The sequence below is a fragment of the Amblyomma mixtum genome, chromosome 8, assembly GCF_055824585.1.
Source record: "Amblyomma mixtum isolate Tamu chromosome 8, ASM5582458v1, whole genome shotgun sequence".
NCBI classification, from domain to species: Eukaryota; Metazoa; Arthropoda; class Arachnida; order Ixodida; family Ixodidae; genus Amblyomma; species Amblyomma mixtum.
This window is the reverse complement of record NC_143019.1, coordinates 88,164,608-88,185,518: the sequence shown is the minus strand read 5'-3', so window position 1 is coordinate 88,185,518 and position 20,911 is coordinate 88,164,608. Positions and strand designations below refer to the sequence as shown.

Here is a 20,911-nt window from a genome sequence, read left to right as displayed (position 1 = left end):
CCAAAAGCAGAGAGGAAAAAGCCAGAAACTAATCACCGCAGCTAATCAAACAAGCAGCGTCAGCAGCAGCAGCAAGAGAGCAAGACAAATGTGAAGGCAGAACAGATTTCAGAAACAGCGAAAGAAGTGGTACAATCATGTAGCTTAGGGAAGCGCAAACAATGCCGCATAACAAGCAGGATTGTTGGCCCAACACAAGTGATTCATAGAAACAGTTTAGTATGGTTCAGGTATGGGCTAGTTGGTAATCCATTCCTGACAACAAAGTGCGCAGAAAACGACAGACGAGAAAAGACAAGAGTCAAGTGCTTGTTTGCATCTTTTCTCATCTTCTATCTTCGTCGTTTTCTGCGCACTTTATTCTCAAACAAACAGTCTGAGCTGTACAACGAGCTGGTAAAACAAGAATCGTTAGGCACAGTAAATAGGCATCACATCGCAGGTGGGTTTGTCGGTGACAATCGGCTTCACTCAAATGTCTTTGCTTCGAAATGGAGGATTGACAATCGAGCACGAAAGGACCCTAACGAGACTGTTCGCTGTAGGTGTGGGGAGGGGTGACGATGGAATAGAGAGGTCAACTAGAAGCTCGCCAAATAAATTTAATATGAAAATTATTAAACTAAATATTCAGGAGAACTGCCCACTGCCCACAAGGAATCTTAATCTTGTCAGAATTCAGTTGCCACACAGCTGGCGTCTGAATGTCAGATATCGCTGATACCAAATGTAATAAGAGATTCTGTTATTTTCAGACAGTGCTCTGGGTGCGTATAAAAAGCTACAAACATGAACTACAGCGTACTCTTGAGCAAAAGGAAACTATACAGTGACAAAACAAGAAAAACTAAAATACAAAACATGCTCTACATGCTAGTACCAAAATAAGAACACAACAGGCATGCTAAACGCAGATTACAAGTAAACCAGGCAGTTTTGGTGTGGATTCCATTTCTTAACAGGTACGTCTTACATACGCTATAGTAAAACGTACATTTTCTCTTAAATCCTTTGACAGGACTGCAGTTTGCGAGAGATGTTGAAACTACCAAAGCTGCGGGAGACCGGCCACTGAATTCTGCATAATATGAAGGTTGCATAAAGGGTTTTAACTGCCAAGGAGCCAGTTCTATATTTTTCTGCAAGAATCGCGTACAGCTCCGCTTCTAACTTATGCTGAAGAATCATGACGAACTTTACTGAATGAAAATCTCCTTTGCTACAGAAAGGTTTGCTTAACACAAATTTCTGCTTTGGGCAAACTAGAGTAGCAGTCAAAACAGAGCTACAGCTCACACTGGCAAATGATCCCCGGAATACATATCCTCACAGCAAATTGCACTGTTACTGTCACCTATATTCATTAGGTTTTCAATCATCACTATTTCTTACAAGAAATTCGTTGCCCAGAAGTCGCTCGAACACAGAGACTTTAATAACAGGTGACTTGAAAATATACCTAAATCAAGGACGTCATTCTAACAAGTTAAAATGATTGTCAGAGAACTCACTATAAAATTGTACCACAGTTCTACTGGAAGCAACTAAATCAGTGACCGGAAAAATTCCAGGCATTGTTGATAACAACAAGCAAACGACCAAGCCTATCCAATTGGGGCTAGACCATTTCTTTGCATAGCTAAACGATTTATGTTAGAACAACAGTACACACCAAAGGCATTTTTCAGTGCTAAATTAAACATGCACACTAACAACCCGTAACTGCACACACAACCAAAAGCAACTACAGCGAGAAGCCATGCCCAGCCCATCTCTATATCCTCCAGCATCCAAGCAAATCGCACAAGTTGCTCACAGCAGTTTAGAGCCTTCTGCATGCAGTCAACATGGTGATGTTGTTAATGACTGGAAAATTTCACACTAGTAATGCAATAAAACAAAAAAAAAGGAATGTAATGCAGTCAGAGCACTGAGAATGGGAATGAGAAATGGTAACCTGAGCAAAATTATTTCAATCCTATCTGCAGTGGAATTCAAAGTTCTGTAGGTCCTACGTAAGCCCAATCTTACTCCCCGAAACTTGAAAATAGCAAACCACCCACAGCTTTGTACTTGAAGACAGCAAGGTCGTGGAAAATTGAGGAAAAATTTTTACCTGCTAGTTAAAATACATCGTAAGGTGTATGTTTACCTCAAAGCATTCTTGTATCTAAGGCTAGCAGCCTCATCATGCTGGGAAAAAAAGGCCCTCGTTAACAGCTTTAGAACAATATAAAAAAAAGAAAAAACCACAGCTGCCATGCTGCAGATACTGCACTGCTTCGCATTGCTCTCTGAACTCCTTTATTCCTGGATTAGTTATTAAATATCCATTTAGTGCTGTGCATCTATAACCCACCATTTCACCCTGCAAGCATGCGAAAGGCTCAGATATATGTCAACAAAACCAAGGTGAAAGTGCACACTGCAACGAAAGAAAACTAATATCTTTGAACCAAAAATGAAGGAAAACCATTGTGATTGCGTGCACACCAAAATAAAACTTTTCCATAACTAAGACACTGAATGTACAATCTAAAATTGCATTTCTACACTAGGCTGGCAGTCCCAAGCCAAGAACATGACAGGCACAGTACATGACCAAACCAGGAGGTTAGTGCAACGGTTAGTTGCCAACCCACATGCACTAAGCTGACATTAAAAATACACAGGAAAACTTGCATGTCTGCATCGAACATGCATGTTACTAATGAACACTATTCATTCAGTGCTACTAACATGCTAGCATAAGAACGCTCAATTGTGCACAAGTCCCGTGATGAGAATCAAACTATTCACACAATGCCAAACAATGCCAGAGAATGAGTGCCTCCCAAAGTTGGTAGCCATCTCCCAGCAAAATAGTGCAGACCATGCATTTCAAGCTCAGTGAAGACCCTAGTCATATCAACTGTGAAAACAACAAATCCAGGCTTCGAGACTAAACGCACTTTAAAAAAAAAAAAAATTTTCTCTCTTGCCACCTGACTTACTGCAGATTCAAGTTATTCCTAATAATACTGAAATCAATCAATGTATCATAACCAAGTTCGAATAAGGCGGCAAGAGGGTTTTTAGTCGTATATTTCAATTTGCTTCACTGCAAAGGTCTGTACTGCGACAACTGACAAATGAATTTGCTATGTTGCAGGGAGAACGACTACTGATGTGCAATTCAGACTGTGCAAACTATTAATGTCTGGTTTAGATAGTATACAATTACATGTAAAGAGCAAATGAGAGGCGCATAATAATTGTTTTTTTTTCCCCACTTGAGGTATAGAAAGCGAAAAAAAACCCTACTGACTTCAGACCAAAGGTTTATGGTTTAAGAGGGTTTAACGTCCCAAAGCGACTCAGGCTATGGGGACGCCGTATAGTGAAAGCCTCCGCAAATTTCGACCACCTGGGGTTCTTTAATGTGCACTGACATCGCACAGTACACGGGGGCCTCTGGAATTTCACCTTCATCGAAATTTGACTGTCGCAACCGGGGTCGAACCTGCGTCTTTCGGGTCAGCAGCCGAGCGCCACAACCACTGAGCCACCGTGGCAGCAAGACCATCACAGTGGCTCAGTGGTTATGGCGCTCGGGACATGAACCAATACACCTTGAAGCTTGGCAGCAAATCAGACTTGGATAACAGTAAAAGCAAGCAGCCAAAGCCACTGCTTTAAAGCACAAAGCTAGGAAGCTGCAAAACGCGCCGCTTGCGAAAAAAAAGAAATGCAGCACAGCATCAATTGCTTTGGCATGACATTCAAGGCAAAAGCTGCACAAACAAAGTGCCAGAGTACCGGAAACACAGTTCTGCTTTATGACTTCAATTGTAGGAACCAGATTTCACAGCTGTCACTAATGGGAGCGTAGTTAAGAGGTCCAGTTTCCACACAGGTGGAGAATTTGAGAAGCCCCTAAAAGTGCTTGCCCGTTCACTTGATTTTGAAAAAGCCCAGAGTGCTGAACTGAAATTGAAAATGGTGAACTGAAAAGTGGTTTGCTTTTACAATGTCGTTGCACTATGCATGGTCCTTTGTTATAAAAACCTATTGTATTGCTTTCCATTTAACATTCTTCGTTTCGCATGTGTGGCCTTTCCAGTCTCGCCTCTACTGCCATCATTTAAATTTATTCAAAAATGCATGTAATTTCCCATTATGCAAGATATATAATGGAGTTATGTACATAACATGAACATTAAGTGAAATGTATACCGTGTGACCTATGGAGACTTTTGCGCTGACCACAGAGGCATAAGCCTGAATTCGGTTGTTTCATTTATTGTAAAGCCCACATCATTCATGAGTCATCTACTACAGAATGCAAAGCCTACTGAACTTGATCAACTTCAGGCAAAAATACTATTAACAGCAATTTTTTGGATTTGCTAAGAACACACTAGGTTTGATATCTGACAAGCCAGGAGTATGCCTTTAATTAACACAGTATAAGACCATAATGGCACAGTAAGGAGTGAGTAGGGCAAGTACTTGCTAGCTTACACTCATACCCCCCTTCAATTAACTCTCTTAACATAATTATACAACATCGAACACAGCAGTTAACTACAGTATTAGGTGACAGCTGCAAACACTGGTATCTGGCACCGGAACTGGCGAGACAGAACGCAAACCAAAAAAGAGAGAGAGGAAAAAAAAATGGTGGACAGGGGTGGACTGATCCGACAAGGTTAGTGCTGTTAGTGCAAGCAACAAGACCAGTCCAGACCACACCCCCGTCGCTTGCATGTGAGGAGGAGGCTTACTGTTGCGAGTACTTGAGGTCCCGGTCAGACAACCTCTCAGTGTGACCCCTGCACGAAAGGCCGGCGGGCGCACTGTGTGAGCACCTGCTCGCACAACAGCACGTGTGCACACGCTGTGAAAAAAAACACACACACACACCCACACACGCAACGCAACCAACGACAACACCAGTGCAAGAAGTCGCAAAAACAGCCCGATAGAACAACCAACAGTGACAGATTTATATATATATATATATATTGAGAAAATCTGCTCGGGCTCGGTTAGAAATATACGCATAAAATATATGAAGACGTTTCTAGACGTTTGTAGACGTTTGTTCTAAGCTACAACGTCTTCATATATTTTTTGCGTATATATATACATATATATATAGACAATTAATGCGACTGATGTAGCAGAGTACACATTAGCATTAGTCTTTGCCCGGGACAGAGCACCCGCTGCCATTGGTTCAGAACATGCGAGCAGGTAGAGTCATCCAGTCTGCCAATCACCGTGACACGCTGTACACCCCTCCACTCGCCCCTCCCTGCCACTTTCCACCCTATCTTCGTCTTCTCTCCCACCTCTCCCCTGACAGTTGAGAACGCGATTTCCCTCTCAACTTTGTCACCTGCCAACTGAGGCTTCAGACGCATGGATACACAGATTTTACCACCACTGGGGTTCTAACGGTAATGCATTAAAACCTTGCACATGGACAAATGTTTCGCCCTCACCCCCCCAAAAAATGGAACCATTAAACCTAGAGAACAGAACAGTAAAACACAAACACAAGAGATCACCAAAACGTAAATAACAAACAGCAACAAGCAGGGACACACGTCACAGGCTATACACAAGTGTACACAGACGTCACCAAGAGCACTTGGGCCTCTTCGTCAGGGACCGATGGCACTGCCAGAACACGTTACAAGACTCGTGTGCAAGTTCTGCTCTCTCGAAAATTTTAGAAGCAAGCCCGAGGGTTCTTGTGGTACAGATATTCTGACCCCCTCAGACTCAACGGCCGCCCCGCTGCACATGTCCCGTCAAAACTGCTCACCAAGTGCAAAGCAGCTGGCATACTTTCGACAGAAACCTTGCAAGCATGCTGTAACACATTTTGCTACAAGACAAGCACGACACGAAAATTGGACACGAAAATTTGTGGCACCTTGGCAAAAATTACAAAGCATTAAAATAACATTTAAACGGTAGCTGGGAACATGCGTTTGCGAAACGCAAGTTTGGAGTTTTCTAGAGACCTACGTACACATGAGAAGCTCAACAAAAATGCATGTGTAGAACGAAATGACAAAACACAACTTCACAGTGCACTACACAACATTTCTCAGTCCCACAGGATGCACACTGCCAAGACAGTCAGCAGCACACGAGAGCACAGCAAAAGCACCATTTTGACAGAGGCACAGAGAATGACATACAAAAGCTAGCACAACACACGAGGCTAATGTGAGCAGACACTACACTCTAAACGGAAAAGAGTAAAAAGGGAATAAGCTCTCCTGTAGTGCATGCCGTAATACTTCCTTTTACTACTTCCTTTTCACTCCCACATAGGTGCATTTGTGTTCAGAACATAAGACACAAGTTGCTTTGAGAACGCCCAAGCATGAAATGTTGCAACTGCTGCGACTGAACTGCTATGTGCTCAGTGGCGCCTCCTACCTTGCGCCAACACCAGCACTGCTTCGAAACTACCTTACTACGATATCTAAGACAGCACAGATGGCAAACACTAAGAAAGCACTACGTGTACATGCTAGCACACAGAGATTGTACAACTGAGCATGTTTGCATGGATCAAGGTGACATATACAAAGTGAAAATGGGTGGCAGATATGCAAGAAAATGTGACATCACGGACCCTTTAACCTGCATTAATGTCAACTGTGCAAGAGCAGTAGTGTTATGCCGTGCTGGGCTTCGTTCCCTGGTGTGAAAAAAACTAATCGCTAGACAAGGGAGCTTTCTTCCAGATCTTTTTAATGCATTTTTAAGTCTGACACAGAACTAAAAATTTCCCATTCGCTTGTCAAGTGTGAAGTAAGTGTTCCCCTTCATACTGCTTGTACAATTAAATTACTGCATGCAACAATGTACTACATGCCTCCCTATGAATCCCTCAGAGTAACAATGTTCAATGTCCTACCAAGCTTGTGGCCGGAGGGGGTTCCTCACCTGGTTACGGACAGACAGCTTTGAAGCATGTCATCTATCTTACAGACAAAATATCCCCTGTAAAAAAAAAAGAAAAAGAAAACTTTCTCTGGTCCACGAACCAATATAACCCCATATGCGTTCAGCTCTACCTACTCTTCACAGCTGTAAAGTGGCTGCCCAATACAATAAAAGTGGAAGTGGGCTTGCTCCCTCTCGCCATTGTATCCCAACTACACACATGAATTTGTGTGCTCGAACTTCACAAGACACGATCACGAACGCAAAAACATCGCACAACTAAAGGACACTTATATTCCAGCAGAACTGCATCTTTCAGCAGCCATCGTTAATGCTGCATTCAAAAGTAATGAGAATGTCATTGAGCTCATGCAAGACATCTGCCAAGCTAGCTGCACCATAATGCACCCATGCCACGGAGTTCAGAAGACCATCCGACTGTATTAGCTTTACACGGCAGGGAAAAGAGGTTGAAAGCGCTGATCTCATCTAAATTGCCAGAATAAAAACTAGTCTTTCCCTGGGGAAATGCTAACTATTGCTGCATGTCAACAAGTACCTACTAATGGCTCCTCACTGCTCACATCCCAGAGGTTTCCAAGAAATACCTTTGGCCCATGCACAGCGTAAAAGCAAGCTTAATCTATCCTCCCAAAGTGTCCAGCCATTCTGCACCTGGCACGAGATGCAACGCCTTGTAGGTGTAAAGGTACTATTGCGCTCAATATGAGTTGCAACGCGCGGTCATCGACCGGTGCTCGTTCCGTGGTGTGCCTCCTCCAAACAGCCGCTCGGAATTCTGGGAGAAACTTTTTCCAGAGCGGGGGTGCTGTTGTTTCCTGGAACAGCAGTTTCTCCCAGAATTCCGAGCGGCTGTTTGGAGGAGGCACACCACGGAACGAGCACCGGTCGATGACCGCGCGTTGCAACTCATATTGAGCGCGATAGTACACGCTGGAGGGCCAATGGCAATACAAATACTGAGCTCAGGGAAGTAAGGAATTGAAAAGTGATGGCTGCAGTAACCAGCATGCACGTAGTAAGTGCAACTGGCATGGTTGCACAGATGCTGTTCCTTAACAAATCGCCGCCGCAGTGGCTCAGTGATTACGGAGCTCGGCTGCTGATGCAAAAGCTGCGCGTTCAATCCCGGCGGTTCGATCCCTCATAGCCTGAGTCGTTTTGGGACATTAAAACCCCTATAAACCAAATATTAACGAATCGTTTCTGGCAAAACTGTGTACTAATGGACACGGCGTGTTAGTGACATCCTAGTTGAAATCAAGAGGAAGAAATGGGCTTGGGCAGGACATGTAATGCGAAGGCAAGACAACCGCTGGTCCTTAAGGGTAACGGAGTGGATTCCAAGAGAAGGCAAGTGTAGCAGTGGTCGGCAGAAAGTTAAGTGGGCAGATGAGAATAAGAAGTTTGCGGGAATACGGTGGCCACAACTGGCGAAGGACAGGGTTAATTGGAGAGACATGAGAGAGGCCTTTGCCCAGCAGTGGGCGTAGTCAGGCTGATGATGATGATGATTAGACACACTTGATTTGTTATAACAAGGAAAAGACACAGAAAGATATGCACACTGTGCACACTGTCTCTCTGTACCTTCACATTTTTACAGCTCTTTTGTCTCTATATTAAAGACTTGACTAGCCAAAACTCCACCGCTCCAAGATTTGTTGCATTAACTGTCAAGATTCTGCACAGCCACACATGAAAACACCCTTAATAGATGCCAACTAAATGGCCACTCCATGCTAAACGACAATGACTGGATCAATGATGGCAGAAAAACAAAGAGAATGAGTGAAAGAGAGGACTACTTAATTTGAGAAGAAAAAAAAATTGCGCTTTACGAGAGTAATAAAAGATCTCTTATAGCCCACAATGTGTTCTTAAATGCCCTCTGGGAAAGTTGACAACTCAAAAGATGTTTCGTATCAGACAGCTGTTCTACACACAAGTCACTCGATGGATCGAGACAGCCCTGAATGAAAAGGAGTCAATAACCTGTGACGTCACCACGTTGGAGAACAAAAGCATGCGCTGGAGACACCCTGACAACCTTGTGTCAAAACTGCCAAGTAGAAAAGAATATAAAAGCTCTCTCAAACTCTCCCATCGAGCACAAGTGCCCTGCAAACGGTTTGGTACAACTGCCTTTGGAAAAGCAAAATGATGCACAGAAAATACCAAGACTGAAGGCAACACAACACAGCAACACAAAATAGAGCCACATCTCAACTGTACGTGGTGTACCTGAAATAGGCAGCCAGCTCAATGTAGAAGGAAGAAATGAAATTCATCTTTTTTCACCATTTTCAGCTGATACTTCCCACTGTTGCCAACCCACATTTGCTGCACGGCCAGTTCTGGATGCTCAAAGCTAGGTCGGAACTGAATATTCCTCTTTGTGTCTTAAGCAGAGTGTGTCAAGCAAGCTACTCTGTCCGCCCAATGAAGCTGGTAGCAAGGCATTTGTACACTTGTCATATAATAGGCAAACAGGCACTACGTCTCAATGCCGTTTCAAATTTGTTCAATTAAAGATAACAGCGCAATCGAGGAAGTTTTCCACAATATGAATGCAACTCAACAAGCCAATGACCTTTCATCTTTCGTCTCTTCGTCTTTTTTTTTTTTACATATAATATCTATGCACCTCACGTTAGAGTCAGGTTGAAAATGGCTGGGTCAGAAAACTCGCACTTGAGAAAAAGCAGATGGCAAAAGAACAAAAAAATAGCAATGCACCAAAAAACAACAAGACTTGACAAACGGAGACGACACCATGAGCACGCAAAGCGCAAACGCACACAAAAAAAAGCTGAAAAAACAGCGGACAGCTGCGCGATTGTTTGCGCAGCAAAGGCACGCATTCTCGAGCGCAGCTGTGGCCTGTTTGATTGCAGACGACGACACGGGAGACGACGCAGACGGCGCTACAGCTGGCACAAAAGTCCAACGGACAAACACACAAGAATAGAAATGCGTAACAAAACACACAGAAACGACACATGTGAACGCAAATGAATAGACGGAAACAACTGCACACCAGTGTGATAAGCCCTTCACAGTTTGTGCAAAGCTACAATTGCAAAACGCCACTGCTAAGAACACAGACAGTTTACTTACGTGAAGCCTCAAGGCACACAAACTAAAAACAATTAAAAATCCACCCACCAGAAACAAAATACTGCCATCCCTTTGTGCATTTTAAGCAGTTTCACTTGCTAACTACACTATCAAAGATTGACACTGCAGTGTTGGACACAGCACAAGAAAGAGTTTTACAGAGCACACAGACACAAAAATACTACACACACCAGCCTGTAGCCAACCAAGCCACCACGAAAAAAAGTCACAACACAATTGCACAGAAGAGGTACCATATTGCAAGGACTGGAAAATAGCACACATCTTTGACAAGTGTACAAACGCACACTGCCTGCCTGCATGCGAATGACTTGCTTCCAGAAGCAGAAAGGAACACATATGTACAAACAAATCTGTTACAGCTTATAGTGTGCTTTAAATCATTTAAGTGACTGATCAGTATGGGCAAAAAAAAGTTCACTTCCATAGGTATTATTCAGAGAACAACTACTGTTTCTGAATCCTGTCGCTATTAACAAGGGCTATGCATATAGTAGCGCCACCAACCTCAGTTTTCACATTCAACCAGTAAAGCAGGTTCTCTAGGGGACTCAAAAAATAAGCACAGAATGCAGTCATGACATCGTGACTTCATAAGAATCCGCAGCCAATGCAGCGAGTTTAGCAAGTTTCAGAAGAGACAGCAGTTACCTATGGCTTTGTCTGAAAACGTCATCGATGAGAGATCTCCGCTTTGTCGCATCTGCCTATTTGGGAGCTTGTGACAAATAATATACCCCCTCTGTTCTCTTCTTGCAACTTTCATATGGTTTCCCCTCCTAAATTTCGCTGGCTCTTTATTTTTCTCAAATAAGAGAAGTAGTACTGTACCACCTCGCATTAGCCTTGTTTCGTTTCCTATGCGATTTACATTCTACTGCCAGCCCATACAGCAGCAGTGTTGCTGGACAAGAACCAGTATCGATTCCTCTCAGACCAGGGCTGACTGAGACAGTACAGCCGTTTTTGGGAAGGCCGGGGAAAAAGAAGCCACCTTTGAGCTCCTCGTCAATGTCGTAACAGGCGGAAAAAAAGCAACAACAAAAAGAATAAAGAATTACTGACATGTGACACACATGCGCTCCTGCCTGGCACCCAAATGAGCGCAGCATGCCTAATTTCCACCACGACTGTACGCAAGACACCACGGCACAAACAGAAATCACGTGCTCTTGCGAAAGCTTGGCCGCCACTTGCTTCGAAAGCACAACACCAAGGTGCTACATAGAAGCTATAGAAAGATGTCATGAGTTGAGAGACCGTCAGAGTGCGAAGTGCATGCGTTCAGCTACTCGGGTTGGCAGCGCTGCTGAAGTGGCGAAAGGAAAGAACAACGCTAGAGTGCACATAAGAAGAAGACATGACGTGCCGGTGTAAAAATAACAGCAGTATTAGACTGTGCTGGCATCACAATAATGTGCAGATGGTAATCGGGAGACAAGAGACACTGGAATAATAGGTGAGTCTAATAAACAAAAACAGTGCAGAAATGAAGACACGAACAGCAAAAGCAAAGTGATCTATGTGCAGCTGTCTTACCAATGTGAGTGAAAAAAAAAATAACAATAAAAATTTCACTAACACAGTGAAAAACCACACAAACGCATCTGAAAACACAAAAGGCACAGCTAGTGGAAAACATGCTAGCAAGTGGTACACAGAGGTGCACAGACAAACACGAAATGGATACAAGGTGTATATGTTAAGCGGAAAAAAGATAAAACAAACCGAAATTTAATTGCACAAATAAAGCGACCAAGACAAGGCTGCACGCTGCAAGATGTATGACGTTTACTTGCGTTTGACCATGAGAAGGAAATTTCGTTACAATATTTCAAACCAAAGCCTCGGTTTTCTGAAACTTGATATACGTTAAATTGCTGCTGTGGCGACAGTTTCGTCAATAAAAGAGCAACCCACACATTTGTTCTGGTTCATTCTTACAATTAAGGAATTGATTTTCTTCTGTTTTGATGCCAGAAATTAAGCCAGGCGACACCGAAAAGTAATGACTGAATTATGAAATCAGACCTTCCCATTTAGTTTGTTTATGGGCCGGAAAGGTTAAGTCATTCAGTTGACATTATCGCTATTAAGTGCACAAGAACTTGAGCCTCTCAAGGTGATATTTTCAGGGTAGCTACACCATGTCATGACTCTGTGTCATTAACCATGACAGCAATAATGGGACTCGCAGTTATAAGCTACTTTACCATTAGGTTCAAAACTTTGTGCATCCGTACTCAACAGTATCACAATAACTAGCATATTATACATGCTTTGCAGCAAACGGCTTGTTTTTTACAGTTTCACAAATGTCATTTAGCACAGTATGCACCATCTGCCACATGCCACATTACAGCAACAAAGATACCATCTGTTCATCTTTATTGGGGCTTAGGATTATATGCATCGAGCATCGTTAAATTTACCATGTTATATAAGCAGGCTAAAAGCTTGCATCATCCAGTCTAATCTAATCTGTGCCTTCAATGGAACTAAACTCCATCTAGGCTTGCGACTTCGCGCTACACACGGCATTCACAAAGTGTTCTGATTTTCTGACATTTCTGAGCTGAGTGTTAGTAGCTCCATTAAAGCCAAAAAAGTAGCGAGAAACTTAAGCAAATTACAGCTTGCTAATGACAGTACAATAGCCGAACGTATTTTCAGACTCCAATTGTTCGGACTTGTGCAATATTTCGGACCTTGCTGATTAACTGTCCCGCACCTCATAGGAACATGTACTTTTTCACAATCGATATTTCAGACTCTGTGGAGTCCAGAAGTTCTATTTTTCATTTCATTTCATTTTCAGAAGTTGATTTGGTGCTGTGAGTAATTTGTAACTGAATTTATGAAAGTTCTCCTGAACCATGTGGCAGTCAGGCAACACTGGCACGCTCGCGATCCATTACGAGATAAACCGACATAAACTAACATAAAACACTGTTCAGGCTAGGGATGTGGAGGAGTGAAGGGGGGGGGGGGGGGGGGTCACTTAAGGGGGACAAATGCAACAAAGCCTGTGTCCTTTCCTTTTTTATAGTTTCTGCCCAATCTTGGCGACTTCATCATACTATCATCATACTATGGCACAGCAGGACTCGAGTAAGCATGCGCGTGCCACAGTTTTGCAACAAACGTTTTGAACGCAAACAACTCTGTTCAGTACACCTGCTTGTGTAGGTAACGAAGTGTTCATTCATTACAGAATAAACACAGGAACAAACCGTGCCAGAAAGATGAGACTGGAGAATTCTGGCAACTGAACTTTAGTTTTCCTCAGGTTGCAAGACGGAGCTCTGCATGACACTCGTATGTGCTGGTACAGAGATTGGAAACAAAGCAAACACGAGACAAAGTTGCAGTCAGAGAAGCCGACCAGGACACAAAGAAGCGGAGACACAGAAGGGGACAGTGGAAGGGTATAGGCTCAGACAATGACACACCAAAGAGCAACTAATCAAAAAACACAAATGAACAAAGGATACCACAGAAGCGCACTAAAATCGGGAATGGGTTCTGCACAACAAAATGACAGCAACACTGACCTTCGTCCAACAAGACGGGGTGGGTGGGGGAAGGAGGTCAAATTACAGCAGGCACCAACAAATGACACGCCAAGGTTGTGGTGCTTGCAACAGAACATGCTGTTACAAGTAGAGGTGTAAACAAAACACACACACACAACAAAGCACTTGGACCATACATTAAAAAAAAGGTGCACACTAGCATGCTACTACAGAGCCTAAATTGGAACCATGCACTAACATGCCATTACAGAGATTGTAGTAAGATAAGCCACACAACGCAATGGGTTGCTTGAACGAAACACATGCCAAAACTCCAGACAGGGTGTAAAACAGAGTGAAAAGTATGGGGAGTAAATAGGGAGTAAACAAAGAGAGTTGCACGAAAAGGAGTAATAATGGTGCAAAGAAGGTGTAAAGAGCCACAACGCACAGGCCACCACACCAGGGGCGTGGAAACAGGCACGTGTAAGGGTGCAAAGATGGCTAGGATGCCCAGCGGCATTCGGAACATTCAACAGGGTGCAAACAAACAGCAAGTTGGGGGATGAGGACGGAGAAAACGGTAACACAGAGGAATGGGAGTTTGGAATACGGAATGTGAAATGTGAAAACATGAAACGGAAAAAAACAACAGAACAGAAAGAAAATAACGGAGAAGAAACGGAAAAGAGGACGACAAAGCAAAGGCTCGTGAGCGCAGTAGTGAGTGTGTGTGGCAGCAGTAGTAGTTAGTAACTGGACAAAGGTACCTGTGCCGTAGCTCCTCGTCCACAATCTCCAGCAGGCTCCTGAGGGCAGCACAAAATTTGGCCTCAGTGTCATCCGCACTGTCTGCGGCCGCGACCGGCCCAGCGCTGTCATCCCCACCACCACCACCAAATCACCACCATCGCCGGCAACCAAGCGAGCCAGACAGCGCAGAAGCCGAGCAGAGGGCGGAAAACAAGAGAGAAAAAAAAAAGGCAAAGAAGGAAAATAAAGGGCAGGAAAGGCGAGAAAAACAAAAGAAGAAACTAAAGAGAGAACACCCAAGCCACAGCTCTGCTCGCGGAGGCCATTCACACCGCTCCTTCGGCATACTCCGCGAGTCCTTTTAGTAAAGCGGCAGCACGACGACTGTGCTCAAAGCCAGTCAGCAAATGTCAGGTAACGAACCCAGAGTGGGCTCCTATGCAAAGCTGTCATTCAGTGCAGCTAATGGCAAAACACTGTATACTTGCAATGGCGATACACCGTAACAGTAAAATGCGGCCTAACAGGACAATGTTTTTTTTTTAAATTTAATTATAAATGCTGCAATGAAAGTTTTGACTGTCTTGTCCCAAGTTGAAAAACCTTACGTTTAATTTGACAGCTGTCAAGTAAACAAATATTTTGCCATTAGCACTGGCATGATTTTAACACTTTTACAATTTCTCAGTCAGTCAATCCAGGTTTCTTCTATCTCCTAAGGGACATGATACTAAAAAAAAAATGATGAGCCCAGATTATCATGCTAGGCTTTTGTGTAAACCTTTCACTCTGTTTTTTTTTCATGACAAGGGAATGAAGTGAAACTGGCAACAGCAGTTTTAATCTGAGGCTCACATCAAGCTTGAAATAGGTATCCCTAAGTGATCCCTAAGAGCATTGGGCTCACATTACAGCAATCTCCCACAGCTGTACCGTGTCTGTCTCTATGGCAAGACATACAAGCAGCCCTGAGGGTCATTAGTATCTGCAGTCGCTCAGTTCTGCTGTATGCTCAGCTAATGAGGTTGCCTTGCTCGACCTTTTGTCACCAGACCTAACAAACACACAAAAAAAGCTATTAAACACAGTAGTGCACACAGGACTAAGTGAATGAAGTGTTAAGACAAGCCTGAAATGTACAGTATGGGTAGTTTGTGAAATGGCCTACACATTACCCAGTCATAAACTTCAGTAACGCAGAAATTTCACTGAACCATGCTGTTAAATGATTAGTATATTCTCTTCGGTCACATCACAAAAGACCAATGCATCAAGGCATGTAGCATACACGGCACTGAAAACGCTGTTCTAAGCTGCTTCCTGACAAGCTACCTGTAATTCCCTGACATCCTGCATGTTACCTGCATGCGCTGACCGGAAACACTTTGCATTCCTTGCAGTTCGTGCTGAAAATTTACATTACACCAGCTTATATCAACTTTCTGTTAGCATGTGGATCAGCAAATGAATTAGTAGCCCCCAAAAGACATGAAGAATGAGACAGAATCAGTTGCTCTACAAGCGTCGAGAATTCGAAGCAGAAGCTAAATTTCAAGGTGAAAAGCTACGTACAGAAGGTAGAGGAAAGAGACAGGTGGAACAAAGAAGCACGCTATCAGTGGCAAAACACACGCAACAATTGCGGAACAAGCAGCCATTCCTGGCATAGCTAGCTCCCATTTTTGATCTCAAAATAACGCAGCACTGCGTCACTTCTTTTCCAAACCAATAGAAATGTGACAGACTTATTTACAGTATGACGCGTGTAGGGTGAGCACCCAAAAAGAAGTAAAAAAAAAAAGCACCCCGCCCACACTGCCTAAGGCACAATGAATTTAAAGTAACAAAGAAAGTAACTAATGAATGATTTGGTAAGCTTTGTTCAAAACTTAAGTTCACGAATCTGGTGTTTTCCTCCATGGCATAGGTGACAGCCATGACAGCAAGGTGAGAAGGTACGAAGAGAGAGAGAGCTCACAAAGATTTTAGCCCGCGTGAATATTTGCTGACATGCTACTCTGCGTAGGGAAGTAAAGATGGAAGGGTGCTAGAAAAGAGTGTGGGCATTTGTAACGCAATAGTTCACTGCATGATGCTTCTTCGGATGAGAACAAAGACAAAGAATATGAGCTTGTATCTACGTACCACTCTAAAATATTTTCCTCTTAATGCATTCCAATTTATGAACTGCAAAATTCAAGTATCTACAAGAGCTAACAACTCAAAAATACTCCTAGCGAGGAAAGTACTCGAGAGTGTACATCTCTACAATTAGCTGGTGCTTAGAAGAGGGAGTTAACCACGATTAACTTGATTTAGGACAAAAGAAAAAACTATGTGGGACCAGATAGTGAGGTTGTTAAAAGCAAGGCAACAACTCTAATAAGAATTAAACTGACGTTTCAAGAGTCTTTGCTGAGCCAAAAAATGGATTCAATTCCTCTGTCTTTGTATCGTGCATAACTGCAAGTTAGTCCCCATGCTAAACTATGGGAGTGGACAGAAATATAGATAGACCGCGCTCCAGTGCTTCATGTCTGCTCTTACGCTGCCTTGTAGTAACTGTGACAGGGCTGCAACTAAATGCACCACGGCTCTGAACTTCTAATGCAGCATGCTATGCTTACATCTTTTGCCATATGTAAAACCGAAAAGAAAATAGCAACCAGTTTCAGATGCTTTATCATGAAGTCTCCAGCTGTGGCACGGTCGCTAATGCTCTCCCAAATTGCTCTTGTGCGGTCTCAACACAGAATTTTGCCAGAAGCAAGTTAGATGTACCAGTTACAGCTGTGTATTTTAGCTTCAGTTTCCTAAACCAGGCATAGGGAGCTATGTCTATGCTCAGTATTGGCATAGGCAGTACATGTAACAGGTACATACTGTAGGTGCACCATATACAGCTACGTATTTTAGCTCGAGATTCCTGTACCACGCATCCATCGAAGGAAACCCTGTCCTTTCTCCCAGCAAAAAGGAGGCCACGCTTAAGACTGGTTCAAAGAGGTTCCAATAAAACTTCTTGATGCAGTCAATAGCTCACCATGTGAGAACAGAATAGCCTACAGCTAACTAAAGAGAAAATAAATCTGTCATGCTATACTGTGACCAGTACACGCACTGAAATAACTGCAAACTCCTTAACTACAAGCTGACCTGGTTATGCCACTGTGCTTCTTTTTTTACTACACAAAACGAATGTGGCAAGTGCAATGAGGAGTACTAAAAAGCTTGCTTTTGAAATTAGATTCATTCCTATATGCTACTTGAGTACAGTAAAACCTCAATAATTTGAATATGAGAGAAGCCAACAGACACAGAAACCAAGGGGCACAGGGGATTTTTTTTTAATTTTATTTATTTTTTTGTGGTGTTGATCAAGTAAGAATATTACTGAATATGCTGTCGCTCAAAGCTAATTGATTAGAAAAGCAGAAGAAGAAACAACCACGTGCCGCCGGTGGGATCCGAACCCACGACCTCCGAATTACGCGTCCGGTGCTCTACCTCTGAGCTACGGCGACGGCTGTTGGCTTCTGTCATATTTATAACGAGCCCCTCATTCCCCTTCCCTTGTTTGCTCAATAATTTGAAGTCAGTTAATTCAAAATTTCAGACAATTCGAAGAATTTCTGCACCCCCATAATTTCTAATGCAAATTTAACCGCGTAATTCGAAACATTGGCCTCCATCACTGGTTGATTCAAGTGTTATGCAGGAATGCCCAATCCCAATTTCACCGCAAGCGATGGCCCCTCGGTGCTGCAAGGCGGCGCCAGTGAGCAATGCCGGTGCCTGATATGGTACAGCCAGCAATGGCACCACCATTCACTGCAATGCAATCATTCTTGCTCCGTGCCCACGATGGGCTGACTGTGAGCAACGCTGGTTTATCTGTTTGCAACAATGGCATATCTGATTACTTTAAGTGCTGTTCCGTATCAGTCGACCTTTGTTCAGAAAAATGACCATCCAACATTTTGGGGTCAACTCACACGCGGAGCAGACCTATTTGCAGAGTCTAAGGTAGTTTTGGATGAGCGGAAGATGGCATGCACACCGCGCTGGCACCCGTTCCCAACAAGACATATGGGGCTCCAGGCGTCAAAAAAAAGTTGTTAGTTCATAGGCAAATCAATTCCGCTAACGAAAATTCCGAATTGTGCCGCTGTTTACTTCGTTCTTTTCCACTGGTGGTCGTTTCTTCTAACGAGCAGTAGGCAGCTAGAGCAAACTTCCAATAGCCACCAAGGCCTGTGTTGTGCCGGAATCCAAAACTACCGGACCGTAGGCAGGGTGGAGCGTAGTTTTTTTCGCATTTGATCTCCACTGGGTCCAGACTGCTGTCCTTGTGATCGCATCGTTACACGTTTGCTGCTTTGAATTCTGCATGCCATGACGACATTGCTAAGGGAAACTACAAAGCAAAGTGAGGCAGCGGGACGAAGCAGGGAGAATGGGGAAGAGAGTGTTATATACTCACAGTCAATTCTCTTTTTGCCAGCAAGAGATGGCCATGAGTTGGGAAGTACAGTTTTGTGAGGCAGTATATGGTGATTGCAAAGTTCGACCAATAAGCAGCATGTTCCCACAACGAAAATTTATGCCTGGGCCCCATTTTTTCGCCCTGTCGGTTCATTTGAAAACCTGTTTAATCCGAATATTTTTCACGGTTACAATGATTTCAAATTCATCAGGTTGTACTGTACGTAAAAAAAAAACTCAGTTGTGCCTTTAATGCTTAACAACAAATCTCAATGCTCGACTTATGCAAAGTATTTTAAGTGATTTTGTCACACAAAAGCAAGCGTTTCAAATTTATGTTCTGGTATGCAAACAGAGATAAACCATGCAACGCAAGGGTACATGAATGAAATCAGTGCTCGGTACTTTAAATATCCTGATGATCCATCACTTCCTTCAAGGCCAAGAACTAAACAGCAAAATTTACATTAGAAATTATAGAGTAGCTGAAATTCTTTGAATTATTTGATTTTGAATCAAATAATATCGAAGCATTAAAGTTTTACTGTTCATACAATTTCACTTCGTGTGATCATCAAAGAACGATGGTGAGCTCTACATTTTTTACGAAAACGCCCATAAGGTCAACAGTAGACAGAGACGACCACATGAGACACACATTTAGGTGCCTATGTCCATGTCTTGGTGTCTCATGTGGTTTTATCTGTCTACCGTTGACCTTGGGCACCAATAAAAATTGACAAACCAATTTGCTCAACAGTACAAGCTAAGCGAGCTCTGCGTGATATAAGGTTCTGTCCCTGAGAGTGCAAATAACAAATCTCCAAGCATTTGCTTTAAATTGTGTGCATGAATTTTTGCCCTCAGAAAATGATGCTGGTACTTAGTAGCCAAGTTAGTTAGTTAGTTAGTTATATGGGGTTTTATGGCGCATAAGCAACTAGGGCTATCATGCGCCAAACACAAGGTTAGATGATGTTATGTCCAGTGTACAGAGGTTACATCATAATAGATTTAAAACACTGGCTTTCTTTAGAAACTTACAAACAAGTGAAAACTCGACAAGTGTTTGCTCACCTAAAAGCAATGCGGGATGAAATGGAATGTGTTCATTGTAAAATACCGCAAAAAATTTCTAAGTTCTTCGAGATGCGAACAAGAAATTAAAATGTGATTTACTGTGAGCTCCTCACCACACATTTCACACACAGGTTTGTCTTTTTTTGTTAATAAGAAGTTATGGGTGATGTGTGTGTGACCTATGCGTAAACGACATAAAATTACTTCGATATTTTGAAGCTTTTGAAGCAGCACTTTGATAAAAGCTATGCTAAAGTAAGCTAAGGTTTACAGCACTCTACTAAAAATGTGGGAAGCTATGTACAGAGCTGAATAGACATTAACTTCACAAGGAAGAAAACATGACGTTGCGCTTGTCACGTACTGACACAACAAAGGCACAGAGCTCCGAGACAACAGCCGCCCGACACAACAAACCGTAGCCGCACAGCAAAAAGACGGAAAAGTTGAACAGTGCAAAGAAAAAACAAAGCGAGGGGATAGCCAGGGAGTGAACAACAGACGGCAGGAGGCGGCACTGCTGCGTAGGAGAGCACGACGACACAAAAGGGTGCAATGCTGCGGCAATTATCGGGACTGCTGCATCGAACCACACTGGCAGAAGCGACGGGTGCTCCAGGAACCGCCCATCGTGACAAAGGAAGGAACAGGCACAATAGAGCTCGATCAAGCTTCAAAAGCATCCACGGAAACTCTTTAAGCAAAATGCAAACAACCCACACGAGACACGTTACACTGTTACCGAGACAGATAAGATTAGTGAGAATGCACAACACTGAAATCCAACGAACAAGGCAATTCAGTGACAAAATAGCAATCAGTCTGGTTTCCACTTAATAAACTCTGTGACAACAAGTTTCAGGTTAGGATGAAGGTTAACAAGAAAGTTTTTTGAGGATGGTCTGAACAATGTGGATTAACAATCAATGGGTCAGCCACGCATTGCGGGCACGTACAGGTGC

General features: G+C 43.1%; 1 protein-coding gene across 14 annotated transcripts in view; it reads right to left on the bottom strand.

Moving 5' to 3' along the window:
• The window catches only part of hppy (MAP4K3-like protein hppy), a 180,378-nt gene that overhangs the window by 45,860 nt on the left and 113,607 nt on the right, over positions 1-20,911 (bottom strand). For 4 of the 14 annotated variants that reach the window (XM_089558651.1, XM_089558652.1, XM_089558653.1 and 1 more), the window contains 2 exons: positions 14,402-14,506; positions 4,767-4,814 (listed from right to left, as the gene is read on the bottom strand). The exons of 1 other annotated variant lie outside the window; for it this stretch is intronic. In XM_089558651.1, the coding sequence (XP_089414777.1) occupies positions 4,767-4,814; positions 14,402-14,506 (153 nt within the window). Of the gene's footprint in view, positions 1-4,766; positions 4,851-14,401; positions 14,507-20,911 lie in introns of all 14 variants that reach the window. 9 more of the 14 variants (XM_089558648.1, XM_089558649.1, XM_089558650.1 and 6 more) reach the window with 7 other exon arrangements.